Genomic DNA, 20,953 nt, shown 5'->3' with positions numbered 1-20,953 from the left:
CACCGTTCTGTCAGAAAAAAATCCAGTTATCATTGGTAATTTCTATCATGCATACTCAGTGAAACTTACAGTTGTGAGTCTGATTGGCAGATAAACTAAGATGCATTAACACATTTATCTTTGATGAATACTATGAATGAAGAAAAGCCTCCATTCTGGGGCAATGTGGCACTGTACACATCACTTTTGATATCTTATACTTGTCAGCATTACTGGAGTTGTCTGAGAAAAATTCCAGTCTCTGTCAGACTGTCAGAGCAAGCCAGTGATATAAGACAGAACATCTTAGCATTTGCTCTTTGCCTTCTTATCACATGTCAGGAATATTTAATCTGTGATAGAGGTCATATGAGTTGTCTGTGAAATAAAACAATATGTTAAAACAGTTGTCTTGTGCAGTTTATGAAAGAAGAATCTTTTAAACTGGTCCAATTAAAATCCCCAGAGGTGATGACTGCAGTTTCTCGATGGCTGCCAGCAGTATCTGTTGTCTATCTGGGAGACAAGTTATTTTCAGCCACTGAGATAAATGAGTGCTGTAGCAGTGAGTCTCTGCCTTCCTGATAAGGGAAGACAAGGGTTTGCCTGATATTAGAAGAAAAACAAATCTGTCAATCACACAACAGCTTGAGAGAAGAACAGACAGTGAAGTGCTGTGAATGAGCTCCAGGCTGTCACACTCAGTCTATTAATGCTACTTTAACTCCAGTTGATTGTAACAAGGTTTTATCAGTCCCTATGCTGCGAGGAGCATGGTGATAAGAAGCAAGAAAAGTAGAACTTTTCTTTTCCTCAAACCTAAAATGAACAAATGTGATACAAAACTGACACAAATGCATATTTCACACCCAAACTACACTTTTGCTCTGCTATGTGATGCAAAACATACTTATAGTGGGGTTAATCTCAGCTGTCACGACAGAATTGTGACATATATTATGTGGTCAGAAAACTGGTGCGTTAATCCAAAGATGGGGTTTCAATACTTGAACCTGACAAGAGAATCTGATATTCAGCCTTTTTCAAAACTGAAATGAAAAACTGATCATAGTCTCTAAAGTATTGGAAGGATGTACAGTTGTCCCTAAACTCACAGAAAGTTTCAAAGGACTTTTTTTGGTTGTATCCATGAATATGTATAGCCTAATGCAGTGCTCCTCAGTTCTAGTCCTCGGGGGCCTCTGCTCTGTATGATTTAGTTGTTTTTAAGAAATGTCTCTCCTCAACAGCTTGTCCTCAAGTTCTGCACAAGCATCCTAATGACCCAATAGTTGGAGCCAGGTGTGTTGTAGCAGGTAAACATCTATGCAAGGCTCCGGCCTCCGAGGAGCCAAGTTGAGGAACACTGGGCTAAAGAATCAGATGGTCACTTTATATGATAAAATCTGTCTTCAATCAAAACTGCACACTGAAGCTGGAGTAGAAGTTATGTGTTATTGAGTCAGTTTTATCCTTATCTTGTTTATTGGTTTGGGTTTTATAACCTGGAAAATAAGAACAAGTGGAGGGCAGATCCTAAAATGAGTAGCAAAATTGGGAGCTTTAGATCTACTTTGACAGCTTGCTTGGTGATTTTGTAGAGCTAATTTCAAACTTCAGATGGTGCATCTCAAGAGACTGAAGATCACAACAACGCAGGCTTTGTTTTTTTTTGTCAGACTACAGGAGATGGCTGAGCTTTACTGCTTGTTAGTAAAATACGAGATTAATGTCACATGATGTCTTCTCAGTGAAATGCCGCTGTAAATGAAAAACTAAATAAATGAATAAAGGTTTGGCTCTAAAGATTTCACCGGATGACGTATCACTTCCAGGAAATATTAATGGAATTAAAAGGTCTCAATGAAATACACGTGGTGTCACATGTTAACAGTACATTTTAAGATGATTAAAACTGTTTCTTTTCGGTTGCACTATGAGATTAGCAGCAGAATTGCACATTGGGATAATTCTTTGAGGTATGCATATCATGTAGGTTCATTTTCACCCTGTCTTTCCAATCTGTTCTTTCATTTTTGAGTCAAGATATGATTCAGAGGCCCCACTGACAAGGCGTACAATATTTCACTTGCCCTAATTCTTGGCAGCAATACTGATCTATAATGATATGAGCATTGTGATATGATATTCTATCTTGCTTAAAGTAACCATCAGAGGATCTTGTGGTTATAAAATTATGCACTTCAACAATGCTCAGTTAGGTTACTTAACTAATGAGTGTATGTGATTAAAAGACCCAAAGTGAGCCAAAAAACTTCCTCTGTGCCTGAATTTTTTTTCTATTACGCAGCTGGATGAGTTGATATGTTGCTTGTAGCCTCAAATTCCTCCTAGCTGAGTCTTTATCTGACAGCTGAGGCAACCTGTCTAGGCCTCTGCCGCTGTGACCCATTTGCTTCGCAGCTCAACGAGCACAAGAGATACTCCCCCGCATACCTTGGTTGTAACAAATGATTATTTGAGTTACCGTTGCCTTTCTATCAGCTCAAACCATTCTATCATCGACTCATTTTCAACCAGCGGACAAGCCCTCACATTCTGTGTGTTTTCTTTTCTAATCATTCTCTTTAAACCCTAGAGAAGCTTTTGTGTGGAAACTAACAAACCAATCATTTCTGAAATGCTTCCTCCTCAGTCTGATGCCTGTTTTATGGCCCAGCTAATGATTCTGATGATATTTACATGCCAAAGAGCACTGAATCTGAGGGGGTTCAATGGAGGAAGTGACTGATTTGTGTACAGTGCTTTATGGAATCATTGGAATTGAGGTGTAGCCTTTTAAGATCTCCAGAGAAGAATTGAAATGAGCGATTTCTGTGAAATAAAAATAATTTTAGAAAAGAAAAAAGTTGATTAATAAAAACAATTAAAAAAGGCTTTCATGTAAAAGAAAAAACACTCACAAAATGTTCAACATTTACAAATACTTGGACCCTTTTAATGAATTTAAATCCGTTACTCTAGATAGGTTTTACCCGTGCTCAACTTTCACAGTGTTAACAATAGGCTACCATAAATGATAAGTGAGTGATGGTTTTACTGTATTAAAGGGGGCTGTTTGTTTCCAGTTCCTTTTTTACCTTGACAGCTGTCTGTGAGCATCAGAAATGCAGTTATCAAGAAATGTGCAATTCTAAAGGTTTGAAGGCAATCATTAAAGATCCCAGAATCCCTGTTAATTTCTTGTAAAATGTTATCAAGAAGTTTTACAGTTATAAACCGGAAAAGACACTGAGGATGGGATGCAAAACAGAAACTCAAAAATAGAGGGTTTGAGTGGATTGTGGGAAAAGCACCATGTAAGACATGTAAAGATGCCTGGCCTGACCTCAATGGATGGCTTTATCCCATATTAAAAGCTGGACAATGAATCAAGTAGAACTGGATTGGTGAGGTCAAAGGAGGGTACCACTTTTTGAAGTTAAGTCAAATGAGGCTCATTTTTGCTGAAATCTTTATAGATAAGTCACAGTCTCTTTGGGATAATGATCTTTGGACAGTGGCAACCAAATGTAATCCGCTTTGAAATACAGTGGATCAGTTTAAAAAAAAATAAAAAATTTCTAATAAGAGACGAAAAGAGAGTTGCATGTTCTCCTCGTGTATGCGTGGGTTCTCTCCGGGTACTCCGGCTTCCTCCCACCGTCCAAAATCATGTATGTTAGGTTAACTGGTGTCTCTAAATTGTCCTTCGGAGTGAGTGTGAGCGTGTGTGTGGTCGTTTGTCTCTGTGTGGCCCTGTGATGGACTGGCGGCCTGTCCAGGGTGTACCCCGCCTCACAGCCGTTGACCGCTGGGATAGGCCCTCCACCCCCCCCCCCCCCGTGACCCTACAGTTGGATTAAGTGGGTATAGAAAATGGATGGATGGATGGAGACAAAAAGACTTTTTTAATTAAGAAAATAAACACCCTACAGTGCGACAAAATGAAGGTGATATTGGGCCGTGAACCATGACACATTAGATATTCTGATGAAATCAGGAGACTTTCAGACTATTTGGAATGCAATGTGTTACGTGTTGTGACAAAACTATGTCCGACGGGATAGTCCTACTTCATTCTGTAGGACAACAATCATATACACATTTATAGGACACAAAAGGAGATTTGAAAAAGAAAACATGCCCTGTTTAGAAGTGGCCTGCAGTGATGACTGACCTAAATCCCATTGAAATCCTTTGTACAGAGTAAATCTGCCATTGTTTAGAGTTCTGAAAACAAATAAGAGAATGATTCATTTTATTGTGGTGTATTTTCTATTTTTTTTTGCCATCATCCAAAAACCTTCGCTCGTGATTTTTTAAGGTTTAAAGGTGCCAACAATAATAATGATAATAAAGCTGTGATAATTTAACAGAAAAGTGAAAGCTTTTTTATCTTGCTAAAGCTTATCAGATGTGCCACAAAACCTGAAGAACCCCTGTGTCACATGGAGAATCACCAGCGTCCAGTGAGACAAGCATTTGTTGCTGAATGGGCACATGACTTATGTGATATGTGATTGTGTCCAGCAAGGTCCTTTTCCCATAGCATGTCTATGTTTGGCATTTTAGCAGAAAACCACTTGATCACCTTATAAGGTGCTAAGAAAAAGTGAAATTGTCTAAGGACATCCCATGATGAGACAGTTAGTAGTATGGCCTCTTGGCAACCATCAGCAGTCCTTGTTGGGATGTCCTTGAGAAAGACAAACACTTCTCTTCCCTGGAAGTGATTAAGTTCTTCACCACAATTATTTGACTTAAGTGATTTTCCAAATGTATGACGGTTCCACGATTCACAGCTAATTATAATCAGTGGCTACTGTAAGTTAAAATGCATAATGTCTCGATATGATAGACTTATGATAAGCATCATGCCATATTATTGTTATACACCAGCCTGTTTACAATGTATGAACCCCCCCCCCCCAAAAAAAAAACTTGTGATATTGGAATAGACTGATGTGAGCAGGTGTGAGAATTTTCTAAACGTATTCTTTTAATTACAAACTTGCAGTTTACCCTAAACAGAAGCCATTAAGTTATGTAAAGATCCAAGATCCTTTGTTTGGCTTTTGGTCTAGCTCTTTAAGCCAGCAGTTTAATAGGTCAAATTATTATTTTCACCAGAAACAAATTCTCTTGTAGTTAATTTTGAAGAGAAAACTCAGAAAAGCATCAACAATAAATCTTCCATTCTCATTTACAGGATCGTTTTTCCATTAAAGGGGCACTAGGTAGCATTTTCACCTAAAATTATAGCCTTTAGGAGTTTAACAAAGGTTAAACAAGTCAATAGTAAGCGAATGAAGCCTGTCTCGCTCCCAACAGGGGTCTGTATGCTGAAAATCCCATATGTAACTTCGGCAGGAGCGACCCGCTTCTGAAGTGTCGTGATGCGCGAGAAGAGTCGTTTGTGTTTACGGCACTTAGCTAGGTACTGTATGCTAGCTGTAGTTGTAGCTGTGTTCGCTTGCGTTGAAGAGCCAACACCAAGCGTTTCATATTCTGCCTTTCACAGACTTAATATGAAACGTTCGATGTTGGCACTTCCCATCTTTGTGAAATTTCTCCAAGCGTGATCTTGTTCATCTACCATAGTGATCTGCGTTTTAGATCGTGAAGAGACAGGTGATGACGGTGCTCTAATTCCTCCTGAGTTCGAGACGTAGCCTAGCTTCAGAAATACACGGACTGACCTGATTAGAATAAGAATAGCGTTTTGATCCGAACAAGAATTGTTATCTACAAATGAAAATTGATTAATTTGTGATTGTAATCGGAATAGTGTAGAGCTAGTCTGCGTTTATTGCGGCGTGTGTTGGTAGTGCTTGCGCGCATCTGTCTAAGATGTAACTTTTGTAAGTGTCTGCTAATACAAAGGAATCACTCCACGAATACACCATGATGAGGGAAGAATCCCATTCAAGATCAGCAACAGTCCATCCATACATCCATTATCTTCCGCTTGTCCGGGGATCGGGTCGCGGGGACAGCAGCCTGAGCAGAGAAACCCAGACGAGCTGTCCCCGGCCACTTCCTCCAGCAACAGGATTATAGCATATTATCTTGAGTTCTCTCTACAGAAAATCTCTGATTATAGTATCTTACGTGGGCAGTCTACACTTGTGAATCAGATGACCTAACTGCACTGACTGAATAACACAACGGCAGCATTCGCCACGATGTTTAGTTAGTGGGTGTGTACAGGTGGGCATTTTTACGACAGTGTAGAATTTCAGTTTGACCAATAGAGATCGCTATACTGCCGCTAAACTACCTTGTATCCCTTTAATGGGATTTTGCTGCACTCAAGTGGACAAATACACTATTACAGATTATGTTTCCTCTGAATTCCTTGCAAAGTTTTGCAGGAACGGCAAGGATTATGGTACAGTTCTAATCGGTTCTGACGCACGTTTCAAAATCTGATTTTGGATTAACCACTCCGCATCTCCATCAAACATCCTTATGAAAGACAATCTTTCACGCACGAGTTGTCAATTTATTGTTTAGCTTTGTAGGTTTCCTTTCAAAATGGATCTTTTTTTTTTTTAATTAAATAGGGACGAGGTTCAATTTATATTCAGTCCAAAGAGAGGCTAAATGTAACAATTAAAGCGCCACACAGTTTGAGTTCAACAGTACACCAAATAAGTATGTATTAAGAGGCTAATCGGATTTTATATGCAACCCATTGGCACTGAACAAACTATGCATTACATAAAACACTCGAGTCTGTAAATTTGCTCTCTGTTTTTTAATTGGATTTTACAAAGTGATTTTAATCAATTCGGACGCTCTTCGTAAAAGAAGTGAAAACGAACAAAAACGTACTCAGCGAACCTTTTAACCCCTCGTTTCAAGTGAATGGGACTGCTCTCGCGTACACAAGAAGAGAACAAAACAATTCTCGCGAGATTGCTACCGGAGGTCGAAGTTGACAGTGCCATGTGTGACTGTCTACTGCTTCCACTACAGGACATTTTCGTTGAATGTAGCAATAGTTTTAGTCACAGTGTTGATGTTTACGGTCATATAAATCGCCATTCGTTCATGTTTCGCTTACGGACGCTTTCAGCTTAGTTTTTTATCGAAACATCCGGCGATAATTCGAGCTAATTTATTTATTTGAGCTTATGGAGCTGTGCGCATCTCCTAGCTGCAGATTCTTCTCATGATTCTTTAGCCTGACATGTTTGAAGTCCGACCACTGTTAAGTGCCTTTAGACAGACGCTTCAGAGAAACGGTGAGCCGATTCTTTTGTTGTTTTGTCAGTTTAACCTTTGTTTACCGATGTCATGCCAAGGTAGTTATCCCTGATGTGAGGTTTCTTGTTTACATATGTACAAAAGCTGTTTCCAGTCTTATAAAACTTTAATCATATCACGTAACACAGAGTTGGTAGCATATGGAGGTTTTAACGCTGGAAATGATTCCTGCTACTTGCACAGGTGGTTTTTTAAAGTTGCTGTGCACGATGAGCGAAGGATCCCCAGATCAGCAGACAGCTAAGCTATTAAAAAGGGCAAATGAGGAGAATGAGGATTCTGCTGAGAGAGCCACTAAAAGAGTGAAAGCCGACGGGGAACACACCGAAGATGACAAGAAATATCCAAAGAAGAAAGTGGTTCTTCTTCTGGCTTACTCTGGGAAGGGATATTATGGAATGCAGGTACAGTCTGTGGCTGTGTGTTTTCCTTATTTGCAGCACTCTTTGGTCTTATTTTCTAAATGTATTTACATTGACATTCTTTTTTTTTTTTTTTTTTTTTTTTTTTCAATATTCAGAGAAATCCTGGAACCTCCCAGTTTAGGACCATTGAAGATGATCTGGTCACTGCCCTTATTAAATCTGGTTGCATTCCTGAAAACCACGGCAATGACATGAAGAAAATGTCCTTCCAAAGATGCGCCAGGACAGATAAGGTTTGCATTCACACGGTAGATTTGTCTTTGCACAGCACTTGTGTTGGAGGAAGAGAAATTAAGATTTTCTGACACAATTACAGAGAAGTAGTTTAAGTGTTTCCATTGTGATGCAACCAGCACTGTTAATACTTGTACTAGTACAACTATTGGTCAGTTAAGGTTCAAACGGTTGTGTGAATGTCTACATGCTGCCTATGGGTTGATAGTTTTGCAGGTTTTTGGTATTATTATGGGAATATGATGTACAGGATGAGTTTATGCATATTTATTTTTCATATGTACTGGTATGTCACTGACAAACTGCATTGTTGTTTACGTATGTGAAAATTCTTTAGGGTGTGTCTGCTGCAGGCCAGGTGGTGTCTCTGAAGTTGTGGTTGATCGAGGACATCATTGAAAAAATTAATCAAAATTTGCCACTGCAGATCAGGGTACTCGGTGAGAAACTGTTGAAATTAGTTAAATATACAAGCCCAGGATGTTTGTGCAATGAATGCTAAATTTAAAAAAAACCCATTTCTTATTTTCATACCCTCAGGATTTAAACGGGTGACCCAGGGTTTCAATTCAAAAAACAACTGTGATGCTCGTACATACTGCTACATGCTTCCAACTGTGGCCTTTTCCCAAAAAGACTATGATCTAGGGAATATAGCAGCCTTTCGACTGGATCCAGAGACAATTCAGAGGGTGAACCGGCTTTTTGCCCTCTACAAAGGCACCCATAACTTCCATAACTTTACCTCCCAGAAGGCTGCACATGACCCCAGTGCCCGCCGCTACATCACAGAGATGTCCTGTGGAGAGCCTTTTATCCGCAATGATCATGAGTTTGCAGTGATCAATGTGAGAGGTCAGAGCTTTATGCTGCACCAAATTCGCAAAATGATTGGCTTGGTGATTGCAGTGGTAAAGGGTTATGCAAAGGAGGAGGTGATTGAGCGGAGCTGGGGACCGGAGAAGGTGGATGTCCCCAAAGCTCCGGGACTTGGGCTGATCCTGGAGAGGGTGCACTTTGACCGGTACAACAAACGATTTGGAGGAGACGGCCTGCATGAGACGCTGGAATGGGATCGTGAAGAGGCGGCGATTAAGGCCTTCAAGGAAGATCACATCTACCCCACCATTGTGGAGACAGAGTGTCAGGAGGGCTCCATGGTCAGCTGGATGTCCACACTTCCAATTCATGACTTTGAAGGCACAGCTGCTGAAGCGCGAGACAATAAGGATCAAAAACAGGTATCTGGAAATTAAGATGTTAATATATTCAAAATAGGCAATCGGTCGTCGTGTATTCTTATTGGTTGTTTCTTCCCCTTTTTCCACAGGAAAATGCAGATGAAGGGAACAACTCCGATTAGGCGGTGCCCCCTGCAGAGAAGAAATCCATTTTTCTCATCAGAACATTTCTTTTGTTGGCTATTTTAGTGTTATTAAATCTTATTTTTCATTTAAAGTTGTTATCAAAGCAACATAATAAAAACTCTCTGTTCTTTCTGGCAAATCGATTGTTTCCTGATGTTCATTTCACACTGAAATAAATGTGGATGCCTCGTCAGTTTGATGATGTTCTGGCAGTGGTAACTACATTAACGTTAGCTGTTTGACTCTTGTAAGTTGTCTTGTGACTTTTATCATATGAGGATTAAGGAGTTCTGCTCACTCAAATATCATATCTATTTTTATTAAAGAATACTGATAGTATACTTCTTAAGGAGTAATTTTCATCTTTTATGTTTTTATCTCTTTAAAACTGGGGTTGATTATTAAACACCTTAATGTCAACAAAATCTTTATGTCCTGTACACACGTCATTAAATGCAGGCTCCTTCTAAGATAATTAAACTACTCAGAAGTGTTGACAATGATAATCTTCCGTGAATGTTTAGGCCAAATGCTGCATTCAATATCTCAGGATTTCGTAAAGTAGAAGAGCTGCCTTTAAACTATGATTGCCTTGACCTTGAACGGGATGTGACTAACAGTGTACTTAAGCTATACTTATATTCTTACGTGCCATATTTTTTAAATGTCTATCCTAATTACTGGTTTTAATTCATGTAAAATAAACGGAGGATGTATGACCACTGATGGGTGGCCTTTTCTCCTACTCTCCAGATCACGCGAAGGCAGCATCAGGTCAGTAAACATGGCGCCGGCCAAAAGACGCAACGTGAGTTCCGCAAAATCATCAGAACTTCGTGTAAAAACAGCTAAAATCGACTTGGACACTATCCTTGAGCGCATACTGGAAAGCAGAAAACACGCCAACGACGTTTTTGACATTCTCGAGGTCCTCCAGGTATAAAAATGAAGCATCTAAATGATAGCCTATCTTTTGCACCATCTACTCTGTACGGCGTGGCTAACCTTAGCGTGTCTATACTTGTTTGTGTTCTTAATGTTTCATACAGTCAGAAAAAGAGAAGGATGCTGTTAGTGCAATCGACGCGTGCAGTAAGTTGTTTTACACTTTGCTGGAGAGAAAAGAACTGTTCATAGGAAAACTCCCAGAGGAGGAGGAGGCGTTGAGTGGTGAGTATTGGTTAATAACTACATGTGATTATTACCCGTAATGAAGAACCAGCGTTGCTACACCCGAAGCTCGTGAGACCTACGACTAGATAGCCGAGAAATTGGCTCCTAATAGAAAGCATTCCCAGCTAAACATCAGGCCCTCTGAAGGATCACTCATCTGCAAAAGTTGGCTGGCATTGGTTGCAAACTGGCATTGAACCTGTGAATGAGGGGTTAGTCAAGCGTGTCTGTGTCCTTTTGTGGTCCAGGAGGGTCCAGTGCTGAGGAGAAGTACCGGATATTCATGCGACACCGTTACAACAGCTGTGTGGAGATACTGCTGGAGCATCTCAACCATGAGCTGCATGGAGTCAAGGTGAGTTCGCTTAGACTGTACATCTTGTAGTCACAAAAATGAAAATCTTTCTGCACACAAAAGAAGCCACACTATGCTTTGTGGGTCTTTCCATTCATTGTGCCGTATCATTTTATTTATTTGCTGGTAACGAGTGATAACTGTTGCAATTATGTTTTAATTTAGTTATCGCTGCCAAAAGCCATTTTTTTGAGCCGCCACTCACCACCATGCTGTGCTTTAGAGCCTAAAGAAAGAAAATGACATTAATTCTAACTTTCAAATGTCATTGTTATTGAATGTTTGAATACAGGAAAGTGCCCTCTGTTGCTTGATGAAATTTGCAGCAGGAGAAGGACAGCACCCTCTGGAGGACTTGGACTGGAGCGAACATCACAGCTTCCCAAGGGAACTGCTCCAGGTAGATTATTGGGCGTCTGTGGTCAGAACAATGAATAATGCCGATTTTCCATCTATTTCTGCAAGACCGAAACCTTTTTGATTCTTGTCATGTTTCCGTTTTTGTTTACCGTCAGGCAGTGGTCGACAACCTTTTGTCAAAGACCACAGACAACTCCCTGCTGATCTCCAGGTTCCAGGAGTTCCTTGAGATGGAGGATTTGCGCTACTACGTAATGAGCTCCATTCGTGAGAATGTGGGCAAAATCATGGACAAAAACAAAGGGGTAGGAAGGCATGATATGGAGGATTTAATTTTTTTTCTGTGCTGTTTGATGTTTTCTTATTGCTGCTTGCTTGTTCCTCTTAGGCTGTGTTACCTGTATATCAGAACAATGTGTTCACTCTCATGTCCAACATCAGTATTCCAAGCCAAGAATCAGAGCTAACCAACTTTATGGTGAAACGGGAAGGTGAGAACTGTTTTTCATTTTGAAGACGTCAGAAAGCTTTTTGACGGGATTATGCTTCCCTGTCACTGTGTAGTGAGGAAAAGAACTGTTCGCTGAGACCCAAACGTTTCATATTTCTCTTTTCTAGCCAAGCCCGAGGACTGGAAAGCTGCTAAACTAAAAGTGAGTAGAATATTTCAAATCTCCCCTTCAAATGTGCGTCTGTAAGTTTAGCGTGTCTCAGTGAAATCCTCTCTCTTGCTACAGGACCACAAGCGTGCCTTTGAGAGGATGTGGCTTGGCTTTCTCAAACACAAGGTATATGTTTACTTCGCGACCAACACTTTCTTCTCCTGCTAACACACGCTTCGTCCCATTGAATTTTTTTCTTTTCATCTCTCTGTCATAGTTGCCAAACAGCATGTATAAAAAAATCTTGGTGATCCTTCATGACTCAATTTTGCCGCACATGAGCAAACCCACGATGATGATCGACTTTCTGACAGCTGCCTATGACGTTGGTAAGCCGTGAACGCTTCTCTGCCGTGACAGCTCTGAGTTGACAGAGTTGAACTGACTGACTTCTGTGACAGAACCATGAAGACACTTTGACATCTTGACTCTGGAATGTAATATTTCCGCAGGGCAAGGCCACAGTGGTAAATGGGGCTCTGATGCAAAATATAGCGTCTTTTTCTTAGCTTTTCCAACACGAGGAGAGACGTCTTTGATGTGTCCTCACGATGATTGGTCCAGAGGACATGAGTAACACGGTGATTGGTTGAACATGGGAAAGCAATATCATATCCATCAACCCAAAAAACTAAATTTTTACCCATGTAAACAGGGGTTCTTAACATTAGCCTTTAAAAACCTAAACAAAACATAAGTAAATACACGTGACAGAAAAATTACAGTGTGATTTTGAGTACTGTGTGCAGCCAGAGGAAAAGCTTTTGAAGGTGTTTAGTCCTTTCCCATAATCATCAGAGAATCCCTAGAACTGTCTCGTTCTTGCCAGATAAAGTTTTTGTTTTATGTTTGAAACTTGGTTGGAACTTCGATTATGTTTCATAAAAGCAACGAGTTAGACTTCAATTATTTTTCTACTTTCCCAAGTCACTTTCACACCAAAAAACTTTCTGTTCTGACTTTTTCCTTCAGTGGGAGAGGGTAAAACCGGTGCTCTCTTCAGGGTCAAATTACTCTCTGCTCTGATTACCGATGGCTAAAATATTACATCCGGTAGGCATGTTCATTTCTCTTTGTCTCCACGGGTGACTTCTAAAAGTTTATGGTAGATTCCATCTGGCTCCGCTCAAGCAGCCCTCAAACATTGGTCAGTCGGCCCTTAGTTTGAAGAGACAGAAATGCTCTTTACAGTTTTCTGAAAATAAATGATAAAAATTCTAACGATCTAACAGTATATCAGGCAATGAGCTGGTGGTGGGCGGGTGGTTAACTCGATGCAACAGTACTGGTGTGGGGATGTGATGGGGATTCAGTGATTCACCCGAATACAATTGAAGCAGTCCTTGTATCTGTACAAGTTCCTTCAAAAAGAGGCCCCACTTTTACTGCACAAGCAGATGTAAAGTATGCACTGGCGGAGATTTGCAAAAAGGCTTTTTTAGAATTTGAAAGTTGGGTAAACAGCTTTCAGCCAGCACTACAACCTTGTGTAAGGTAACAATAACCCTGCTTTTCTGTTGAACAGGAGGCGCAATCAGTCTGCTGGCCCTCAATGGCCTTTTTGTCCTCATTCATCAACACAACCTGTGAGTATGATGAAAACGCTCATTTGCTTACCTATAACTATGCAGAGATTTCAGCTCGGAGACATTTTAATTGACATAAATGCTGCATGTTGTGTGTGTTCACAGAGATTATCCCGACTTCTATAAGAAGTTGTACAATCTCCTCGAGCCGTCTGTTTTTCATGTGAAGTACAGGGCGCGCTTTTTCCATCTGGCCAATCTCTTCCTGAGCTCCAGGTAAGGTTATATATCCAGCACTTCATAAAAAAATGTAGATATATTTTTTTACCACAGTTTATGCTCATGAAAACACAACATACATGTGTACCCGGTAGCATATATTATGTTTGCACTTGTCTCCAGTCACTTGCCAGTCTACCTGGTGGCTGCGTTTGCCAAACGCCTGGCTCGTCTGGCTCTCACAGCTCCACCCACAGCCCTTCTGATAGTGCTGCCCTTCGTCTATAACCTGATCCGTCGACACCCGTCCTGCAGAGTCCTGATTCACAAGCCCAGCACAGAAGATGGTTAGAGACAATCATACTTCTGTTTATGCCTGGGGCTGTCTCAATGACACTTCATGATGTGTCCTCAATTACATTTCTATTAATCTATAAAGCATTTTGAAATCATTTTATTGTGATATATAATCTTCTTCCACAGCCCAAGAAATTACCTTAAATGTATTTGGATTGTTTTTCTGTTCACAGAGACTGAGCCTCTCGAGGATCCGTATATAATGGATGAGGAGGATCCTGTTCACTGCCGTGCCTTAGAGAGCAGCTTGTGGGAGATTAAGGTGTGCCAGTGTGAGACGGCTTCAGATTCGCAAATGAATCATCTATCAGCATTTTCTCATTTTCGTTTGGGGAAAACGAGAGGAGGAAATGTCAAATATGATTAGTGGAAGACTTTGTAATGGCAACACATTTTCTTGTGCGCTGTATTGCAGACGCTGCAGAAGCATTACCATCCAGATGTGGCCAAAGCTGCTATGTTGATCAACACGCCCCTGCCAGAGCAAGAGGAGGACATCAGTGAGGTGCTTGAGATAACAGCATTCGAGGTGATGAGACATGAAAATGAACCTTTCTCATTTTTCTCAACTCCACATTGATTAATTACAACTTTTTTAATATTACCTTAGTGTAATTGCAGAGTGTTGTCTGTTGGTGAATACAAAGTGAACAGATATTAACCTTGAAAACCGTTTTCACGCGCACATTGGAGTAGCGAAATGTTCTTGAGATGTTCTGGAGCGGTGGCATGTGAGAACAGAAATGTCTGCCACATTGGCTCTGCACTTCTTGAGTAGCCTCTCCAACCAGACCCAAGTTAAATCTCTGGAACATCGGTTGGAGACAATGTAGGGATGTGTCAGCAGATATTCTGGACATTTGCTGCTGCTGTACAAGTGAGAGAGAGTGTGTGTGTGTGCTTCTAACCTGCACACTGTTTTCCACTCACTCCCTGCTATTTTGGATACATTTAGATACATGCAGGTCTCATAGCAACACAGCAAGGAGCCTCATCTGCTATTCTGAACGTTTTGTTAGGAAAGCGATATATACAGCATCATTTCCGAATCCCGTGCTGTGTCCTGCATGCTCTGGACAGCTGTTCCCCTGCACCCCCTCCCAGCATTTCCAGCCAAGAGAGTGCATCCCAGGCAGAAATAGCCTACTGTGATATGCCTGTGTGAACAGCAACTGTGGAAGAAGTCTGGACAAAAACATGTGGTGTTCCTGTGTGAGACCAGCTTTGTAAATAACATCCAGTTATGGATAATACATCCTATTTCTTTACCCACAGTTGATGGAGAGAGACCTGAAGAAGCCTCAGATCAAGAGCATCCCATTGGAGTTTGAAATGGCCACGCAGCTACTGAAAGGAGGGGGAAATGTGCTGGCACAGCACTTTTCTCTAGTTTGAAGTTTAATAAAAAACAAAGGGTTGGTATCACTATGTGGTATCATTTTTTTTTTTAAGTGGTTGATCGTTCAGGATGGATGCTTTTAGCAGATTAGACTCTTCCCATGGATGTGCTCATGAAAAAAGTTTTACGAGTGCAGTGTTAGATCAGCACCAGCTTACATTGTGTTATATTTTTTCCCCTTTATGACTGCTCTTTGATATGTGACAAATGTACATCAATAAAGATATTTCAGGGTCATGGTTTTCTGAAAATGACTCTTATTTGGCACTTTTGTGACGAGATCTGTTACAAGTTGATTAGATATAAGGCTTAGGGTTACATGTGAGATCTAAAGATTCGCTCTATTTTCATATTAAAATTATCACTGATTACTCAGTTACCCTTTGGGCCTTATAGTGCTTACATTCTGGTATGTGTGATAGATTTAAAGCTGGCAGTGGACTACTAAAAGACATTCAATGGACGACAATACACATGATTTGTAAAATTGTCTGGAAAAGCAGTAGAACCATTTCACACCATGAGAAACAACAGAAATGGTATGAAAGTTGGTTGTTTGAAGAAGTATTATTTTCTTTTACCTCACGGGTTTAGATAACTGTAAGCTTAAACTTAGAAATGTTATCTATGATACGTGTTTAGAAAATGAAGAACATTTTATGTTGATATAGGTGTCTACAAGCCGCCATTTTGACAAATTTTGCACAGATGTTTATTTTTTTAAAGTTTTGGGTTACTATTTGTGTAAAGCAGCCTTAATCAGAACTGCTTTAAGAAAAGGACACCCACCGCACCTTCATTTATTTTAGAAAAGTACTTTTTTTCCACATAAGTAAAATGTTATGTAATAAGGGCGCTAGAAAATACGTGTTCCTTACATTACTGCTTGCTGGACAGCCGTGCAGGTATTTGATACTGTTTAAAAAGTAAAGCTTCTTTCGCAGACAAGTTACACTCTCCTTTGAACGCAGATGTTTCCTGAATTAGAAGTAATGAATCCATGTACAAGTAGTTGTAGTAGTAGCAGTGTACTATCCTCACCGAGGGGCTAGTTGTGACGGACTCCTTTAATTTGATAAACGTCATTTTCTTATTTGTGGAAATATAATAACTCGTTTATTCGTGAAGATGTTAATGATATTCTGATGAAACATTTTCAGCAGTTGCTGATGCTTGTGATTAAGAAGAAAATCAACAAGAGACTAAATAATTGAACATTAACGCTGATCTGTCTCTGTTGGATGTAGATATATTTAAGTCATGGTAAGTTTGGGGTACCTGTCGTGATGATTTGTGAGAGATGTTTTTCTTCCTCTTAATAAGCATGATTTGATGTTGTGGTTGTAAAAAGTATATAGTTCTATACTGCAGTGACGTTATACAAAGTACTGAAAATGCTACAAGGTTGCAGCCATGATTTAGAATAACTGAGCTGTTTTCCTCTCATACAGGTGAGAGATTTTTCTTAAGTGTAGGCTGTTTTTCTTTTTTGCATCTCATTCTCTCATCCTCTTGTTAAGTATACCATATGGTGACACTGCAGGCAGCCTGTGTACAAGAACACAGGGAGAGAAAATTATGAATCATAACCGTCTTCTTTTACAAAAGAGCACGTCAAACCAGGGAGAAGCTTTCCAAAACTGGACCTACATATAGCCATACCCGACACCAGCAAACCAGCTCATTTTGAGATCACGGAGACTACTAATTCTGACGTAAAGCCCTGCTACTTTTAAGCTTGCGAGTCTGAATTTTTAGTTTTCGATGGCTTTTGTATTAAGGAAGAGGGGTAGCATGGGACCAAGAAAATGAGAAGCTACAAAAACAAGACCACTGTGGAGAGAGAATCAAAGAAAATGAAGACCATATCTTAAATGGGTAAGAAAAGTTGGAGATGTTTTCAAGTTGCATATGATTTGTGACAATTTGTATCAAATACACATTGTTACCAATGTCTGTCATTTTGTCGGAGCACAAAGCGCACTTTACTTTTTCTCCAGCTGCAGAAACTCCAACTCAGGAGACAAATTACAGCTTTAGACACTTCAGTTTGGAGCCAAACTCCAAAACCACGCACAGCTATCATGCTATTTCTACTATCTCAGTGAACCCTTTACTAAAATGCATTTATTTGTCAATTATTTTTAATTTGAACACTCAAACTAAACAGTGCAACAACGAAGAGTCGCCTCAACAATCAAGATAATCTAAATTCACAGGATCAAAAGTCTAACATCTTAGTTAGGTGATGCTTTGAAATGAAGTGGCAGTGTCATGAAAATAATCAATGTCACGGGCTGATAGATCAGTCTTTAAGCAGATGGCAAATGAGAAATCCCAATCAGATCTGTATCATGTCATGGATACACCGCTCTGCTCTCACTCTAATGAATCGTTGCTAGAAATGCTTTGGCATCAAAGAAGGTTCATAGTGGTCTTGGCAGGTTGTAACATTTCTGCATAAATCTCCAGGACTCCTGAGCATTGTGTCCTCTTGTTGTTGTGTCTGCCCTCCTCCTCCACAATCCCCTGCAATGAAATAGAAGCTGTCCAAGGTGAGTCAGCACACAGAAGCTGTTTGAGCGTTTGGCTGAGGCCCTAAAAAGCTCCAATAGAGACGATGGAGAAAAAGAAGAAGAAGTAGCCGGTTGCTTCTGCGAAAAAAAGAACTGCATTAGTCTAAAAACAGAAAAAAAGAAGCATTTATTATGATACAGTTAAATCTGCTGAGTTACAAACAGCATTAACCTCCTCAACCCCACGTGTGGCAGTGTCATGTTGTGCTGTTGCTTTATATACAGTGTTCCTGTGGGTGAGTAAGTGTGTGGTTGCACAGAGGTACAAAGCAGGTCAAGATAAATGGGGATTTGCTGTCTAGTAAAAAGAGCTGATGCTTTTTTCAATGCTTCTCCTGTCATGTGGTGTTGTGATAAAGTAATCCTCTCTTACATAACTAAATGGAGCTCTCTTTTTCTCACTGAACACATTCATCCACATGCACGCATTACATCAATCTAACACCTACAAGTGCATTTTGACAATCTGAACCTCGGGGCAATAATGCTACATTGCACAAGGGATTTAGCTTTCAATCTGTGGCAGTCAAGTATAGCACCTGAGTCAATTTGAGTGACGAATTATTGAGTAATGAGATGATTAACGTAGCGAATGCATGCTTTTCTGTGTGTCTACCTGCGGTAAACAAAAACAAAACGAATAAATGTAGCCCAGTTTTGTCTGTTTTTTCTTTCTTTTCTAACTTCCTTATGGTTATTTTCTAGAAGAACTTCTTATTCTGAACAATCATATCACGTTTGTGGTAAAGATGATAGCTGCCCATGCAAAAAGGGCAAAATCCAGATACTATTATTATCATGAAAGCCGTTTGTTGAAACATTTCAAATGGTTTGTATGAATAACTGGATTTAACATCCTCCACACACAGGTTAGGCATTTGTGCGTCTTTGTCTGTAAGGAGGTGGAGAGTTTGATTGGAGATTCATGAAGGTATTATCTGGATTGTTTTACAGGTGACAATGAAGGCTCAAACATCCAACATCAATGTGGAAGATCTGCTGAGACAGTCTCAGATGGAGTTACAGTGGTTCCAAAGACAGCTGGCTATGATCGCTGACAGAAACATACACCATCACCACCTGCACACCAAGGGCAAGGTAATGTTGTTCTGCACTCTGTGGGCCTGTGCAGCTTTCACTGCTGTTACAGCAAAGATAAAAGTTACTCCGGGGACATTAGCCTTAATGTCAGTCCAGGATAAATGGGATGTACCACACGCTGATCAAATCTGAACATGTAATTTGATAGGGCTGCAATGAAATCTCATTTGAAGCTGTAGTTATGTTCCAAACTACACAGAGTTTGGAAAGAATGGTATTGTGTCTCAGATTTCTCTATTTCTTCAAAATTAGCTGTCTTTGATTAGTTCCTTACATCAATTCCTTGATTTTTGATGATGATGTTGATTTCAATGATCCTAAAACAAAAAAGAAAACCGCGTTATATTTCAAGTGTTATCATATGCTCATCTTGTCAACAGGAATTGACACAGATAGCTTAGAGTATTCATTGCGTATAGTTATGATGTAATAAACATAAATCTTACCTATGCATTTAACCTGCCTGTTAGTATTTATTGGCATCAGTGTTCAATGAGCACACACATCCAAAGCAGAGGGCACCCACAGCTGCACTCCAAAGGGAGCCCTTGGGGTAGTTGCAGCCTTGTTCAAGGGATATTATTATATAACTGTGGAGCACACAAGCAGAACAAGAGGTTAATTTGAATGCTCTCCAAACCATACAACAATAAAATGTAACAAAACTATCATCTCTTCTTTTACTTCATTGCAGAAAGCACTTAAATCCTTTTTCTGCTGTGCCTTTACACTGTTTCAACAGTTGATTATAACCCTTTGGTGTAAAAATTACACAGAGCGATAGGTTGCCTGTCAGAATCAATCAGAGAGGCATAGGCTATTACAGACATTTAACTATTATGGCCAGAAGAGGACAGCATGCCCCTAAAAGTTGAGAAAACGGCCAGGCCACGATGTGATCCAAAAGCAGCAGTTTGCTTAAGTAGTTAAATGATACTACTGCATATTTAAAAGGGTCATTACCTGTTTCTGCCCAATCCAGTTTCCATCTGTTCCCAAGTCCCTGTCTCACAGGGCCTCATGTCAGGCCTGGAAACCAATTCACTGCGAGTAATGCGTCCACTGTAAAGATGGGAACAGACAGTGAGCAAGTGTTGCTAGGCAACAGAGTGGAACACAGTGTACACTCTGCTTCCTCTTCTCACTCATGCACACTTGGTGTCTTTTTCTTTCTGCCCTCTCTTCTGTCCTGTACCTCTGTCCCAGTGTTTAACAGGGAACAGCTAGAGAGAGAATACACTGAGTGCCTGCTGCTGATGTAACCTTACTAAAACCACCACAGTGATTTAATTTGAGCCCTCTTAGGGATTTAGAGAAGGTGGACTGAGCAAAGAGATGCTAGTATGTGAGTTATTAACTTTATGTGGGATACAGAAAACAAACAGTATTATAGCATCAAAAGAGAAAAGCCCTCTACTCTTTTTTTCAATTTCTTTGGAAAGTATGTACAGAAGACAGAGATGCAGGGCCATCTCTGTATGTGAACTGCATCCATCTGTGATGTAATGAGTTAGACATTACTGCTCAGCAGATTTAGACATCCCATTTAAATTAAAGCTGCCATGTGTTATGCTGTTTTTGGTCAGTTGAACGGGCAGTACACATGGAGGAGAGAGACAGAACGAGTGAAAAGGAGGGGGGTTTACTGCACGGCTGAGGGATGGAGCCAGAATTGCTAACACATTCAGGGATGAGACCGTGAGTATGTGCGTGTGAGAGTGTTAGTAAGGTAGCTGTTTTTGGTCTGGCTATTAGGGTAATACACCCCATCAGCTACATCTGCATGCAGCCAAGGCAAACTGTTAAAGCTGCAGAAACGCTTAGTGCAATCTCATGCACTCACACACCGGCATAAACATGTGCACACACAGACATGTCGCAGCTGCCTTTGTGGCCAGTTTATAATGTGCCGTGAAGAGAGGAGAGTAATTTTTGGACAAAAGGG

At 40.3% G+C, this 20,953-nt stretch overlaps 2 protein-coding genes and 1 long non-coding RNA gene across 3 annotated transcripts; 2 read left to right on the top strand and 1 right to left on the bottom strand.

Moving 5' to 3' along the window:
* Positions 1-6,832: 6,832 nt before the first annotated feature.
* On the top strand, positions 6,833-9,569 carry pus1 (pseudouridine synthase 1). Its single transcript, XM_075455848.1, has 6 exons — positions 6,833-7,232; positions 7,438-7,658; positions 7,775-7,912; positions 8,251-8,353; positions 8,454-9,154; positions 9,244-9,569. Exons 1-6 carry the CDS (start codon positions 7,178-7,180, stop codon positions 9,274-9,276), a joined length of 1,251 nt encoding a protein of 416 aa, XP_075311963.1. The 5' UTR covers positions 6,833-7,177; the 3' UTR covers positions 9,277-9,569.
* A 198-nt stretch (positions 9,570-9,767) lies between these two features.
* Positions 9,768-15,568, top strand: noc4l (nucleolar complex associated 4 homolog). The gene is made up of 15 exons (XM_075455847.1): positions 9,768-10,217; positions 10,330-10,450; positions 10,702-10,808; positions 11,101-11,208; positions 11,324-11,473; positions 11,557-11,659; positions 11,787-11,821; positions 11,906-11,956; positions 12,048-12,159; positions 13,356-13,416; positions 13,522-13,632; positions 13,759-13,922; positions 14,106-14,194; positions 14,348-14,461; positions 15,208-15,568. Exons 1-15 carry the CDS (start codon positions 9,945-9,947, stop codon positions 15,325-15,327), a joined length of 1,719 nt encoding a protein of 572 aa, XP_075311962.1. The 5' UTR covers positions 9,768-9,944; the 3' UTR covers positions 15,328-15,568.
* Positions 15,569-17,521: 1,953 nt separating this feature from the next.
* On the bottom strand, positions 17,522-20,049 carry LOC142372527 (uncharacterized). The gene is made up of 4 exons (XR_012768263.1): positions 19,972-20,049; positions 19,455-19,598; positions 19,283-19,325; positions 17,522-17,985 (listed from the first exon to the last, which is right to left on the bottom strand). It is a non-coding gene; the product is annotated as an uncharacterized LOC142372527 (long non-coding RNA).
* Between the last annotated feature and the right edge of the window lie 904 nt (positions 20,050-20,953).

Source organism: Odontesthes bonariensis, chromosome 22 (assembly GCF_027942865.1).
Source record: "Odontesthes bonariensis isolate fOdoBon6 chromosome 22, fOdoBon6.hap1, whole genome shotgun sequence".
Classification (NCBI taxonomy): domain Eukaryota; kingdom Metazoa; phylum Chordata; class Actinopteri; order Atheriniformes; family Atherinopsidae; genus Odontesthes; species Odontesthes bonariensis.
This window is presented reverse-complemented; position numbering and strand designations above follow the sequence as displayed.

Bases quoted from the DNA above. Each gene is read 5' to 3' on its own strand.
- pus1 (XM_075455848.1), top strand. From the start codon at position 7,178: ATGTTTGAAGTCCGACCACTGTTAAGTGCCTTTAGACAGACGCTTCAG. The intron at 7,659-7,774 runs GTACAGTCTGTG...TTCAATATTCAG, and splicing joins AGGGATATTATGGAATGCAG to AGAAATCCTGGAACCTCCCA. The intron at 9,155-9,243 runs GTATCTGGAAAT...CTTTTTCCACAG, and splicing joins ACAATAAGGATCAAAAACAG to GAAAATGCAGATGAAGGGAA.
- noc4l (XM_075455847.1), top strand. From the start codon at position 9,945: ATGTCTATCCTAATTACTGGTTTTAATTCATGTAAAATAAACGGAGGA. The intron at 10,809-11,100 runs GTGAGTTCGCTT...GTTTGAATACAG, and splicing joins ATGAGCTGCATGGAGTCAAG to GAAAGTGCCCTCTGTTGCTT. The intron at 13,633-13,758 runs GTAAGGTTATAT...ACTTGTCTCCAG, and splicing joins AATCTCTTCCTGAGCTCCAG to TCACTTGCCAGTCTACCTGG.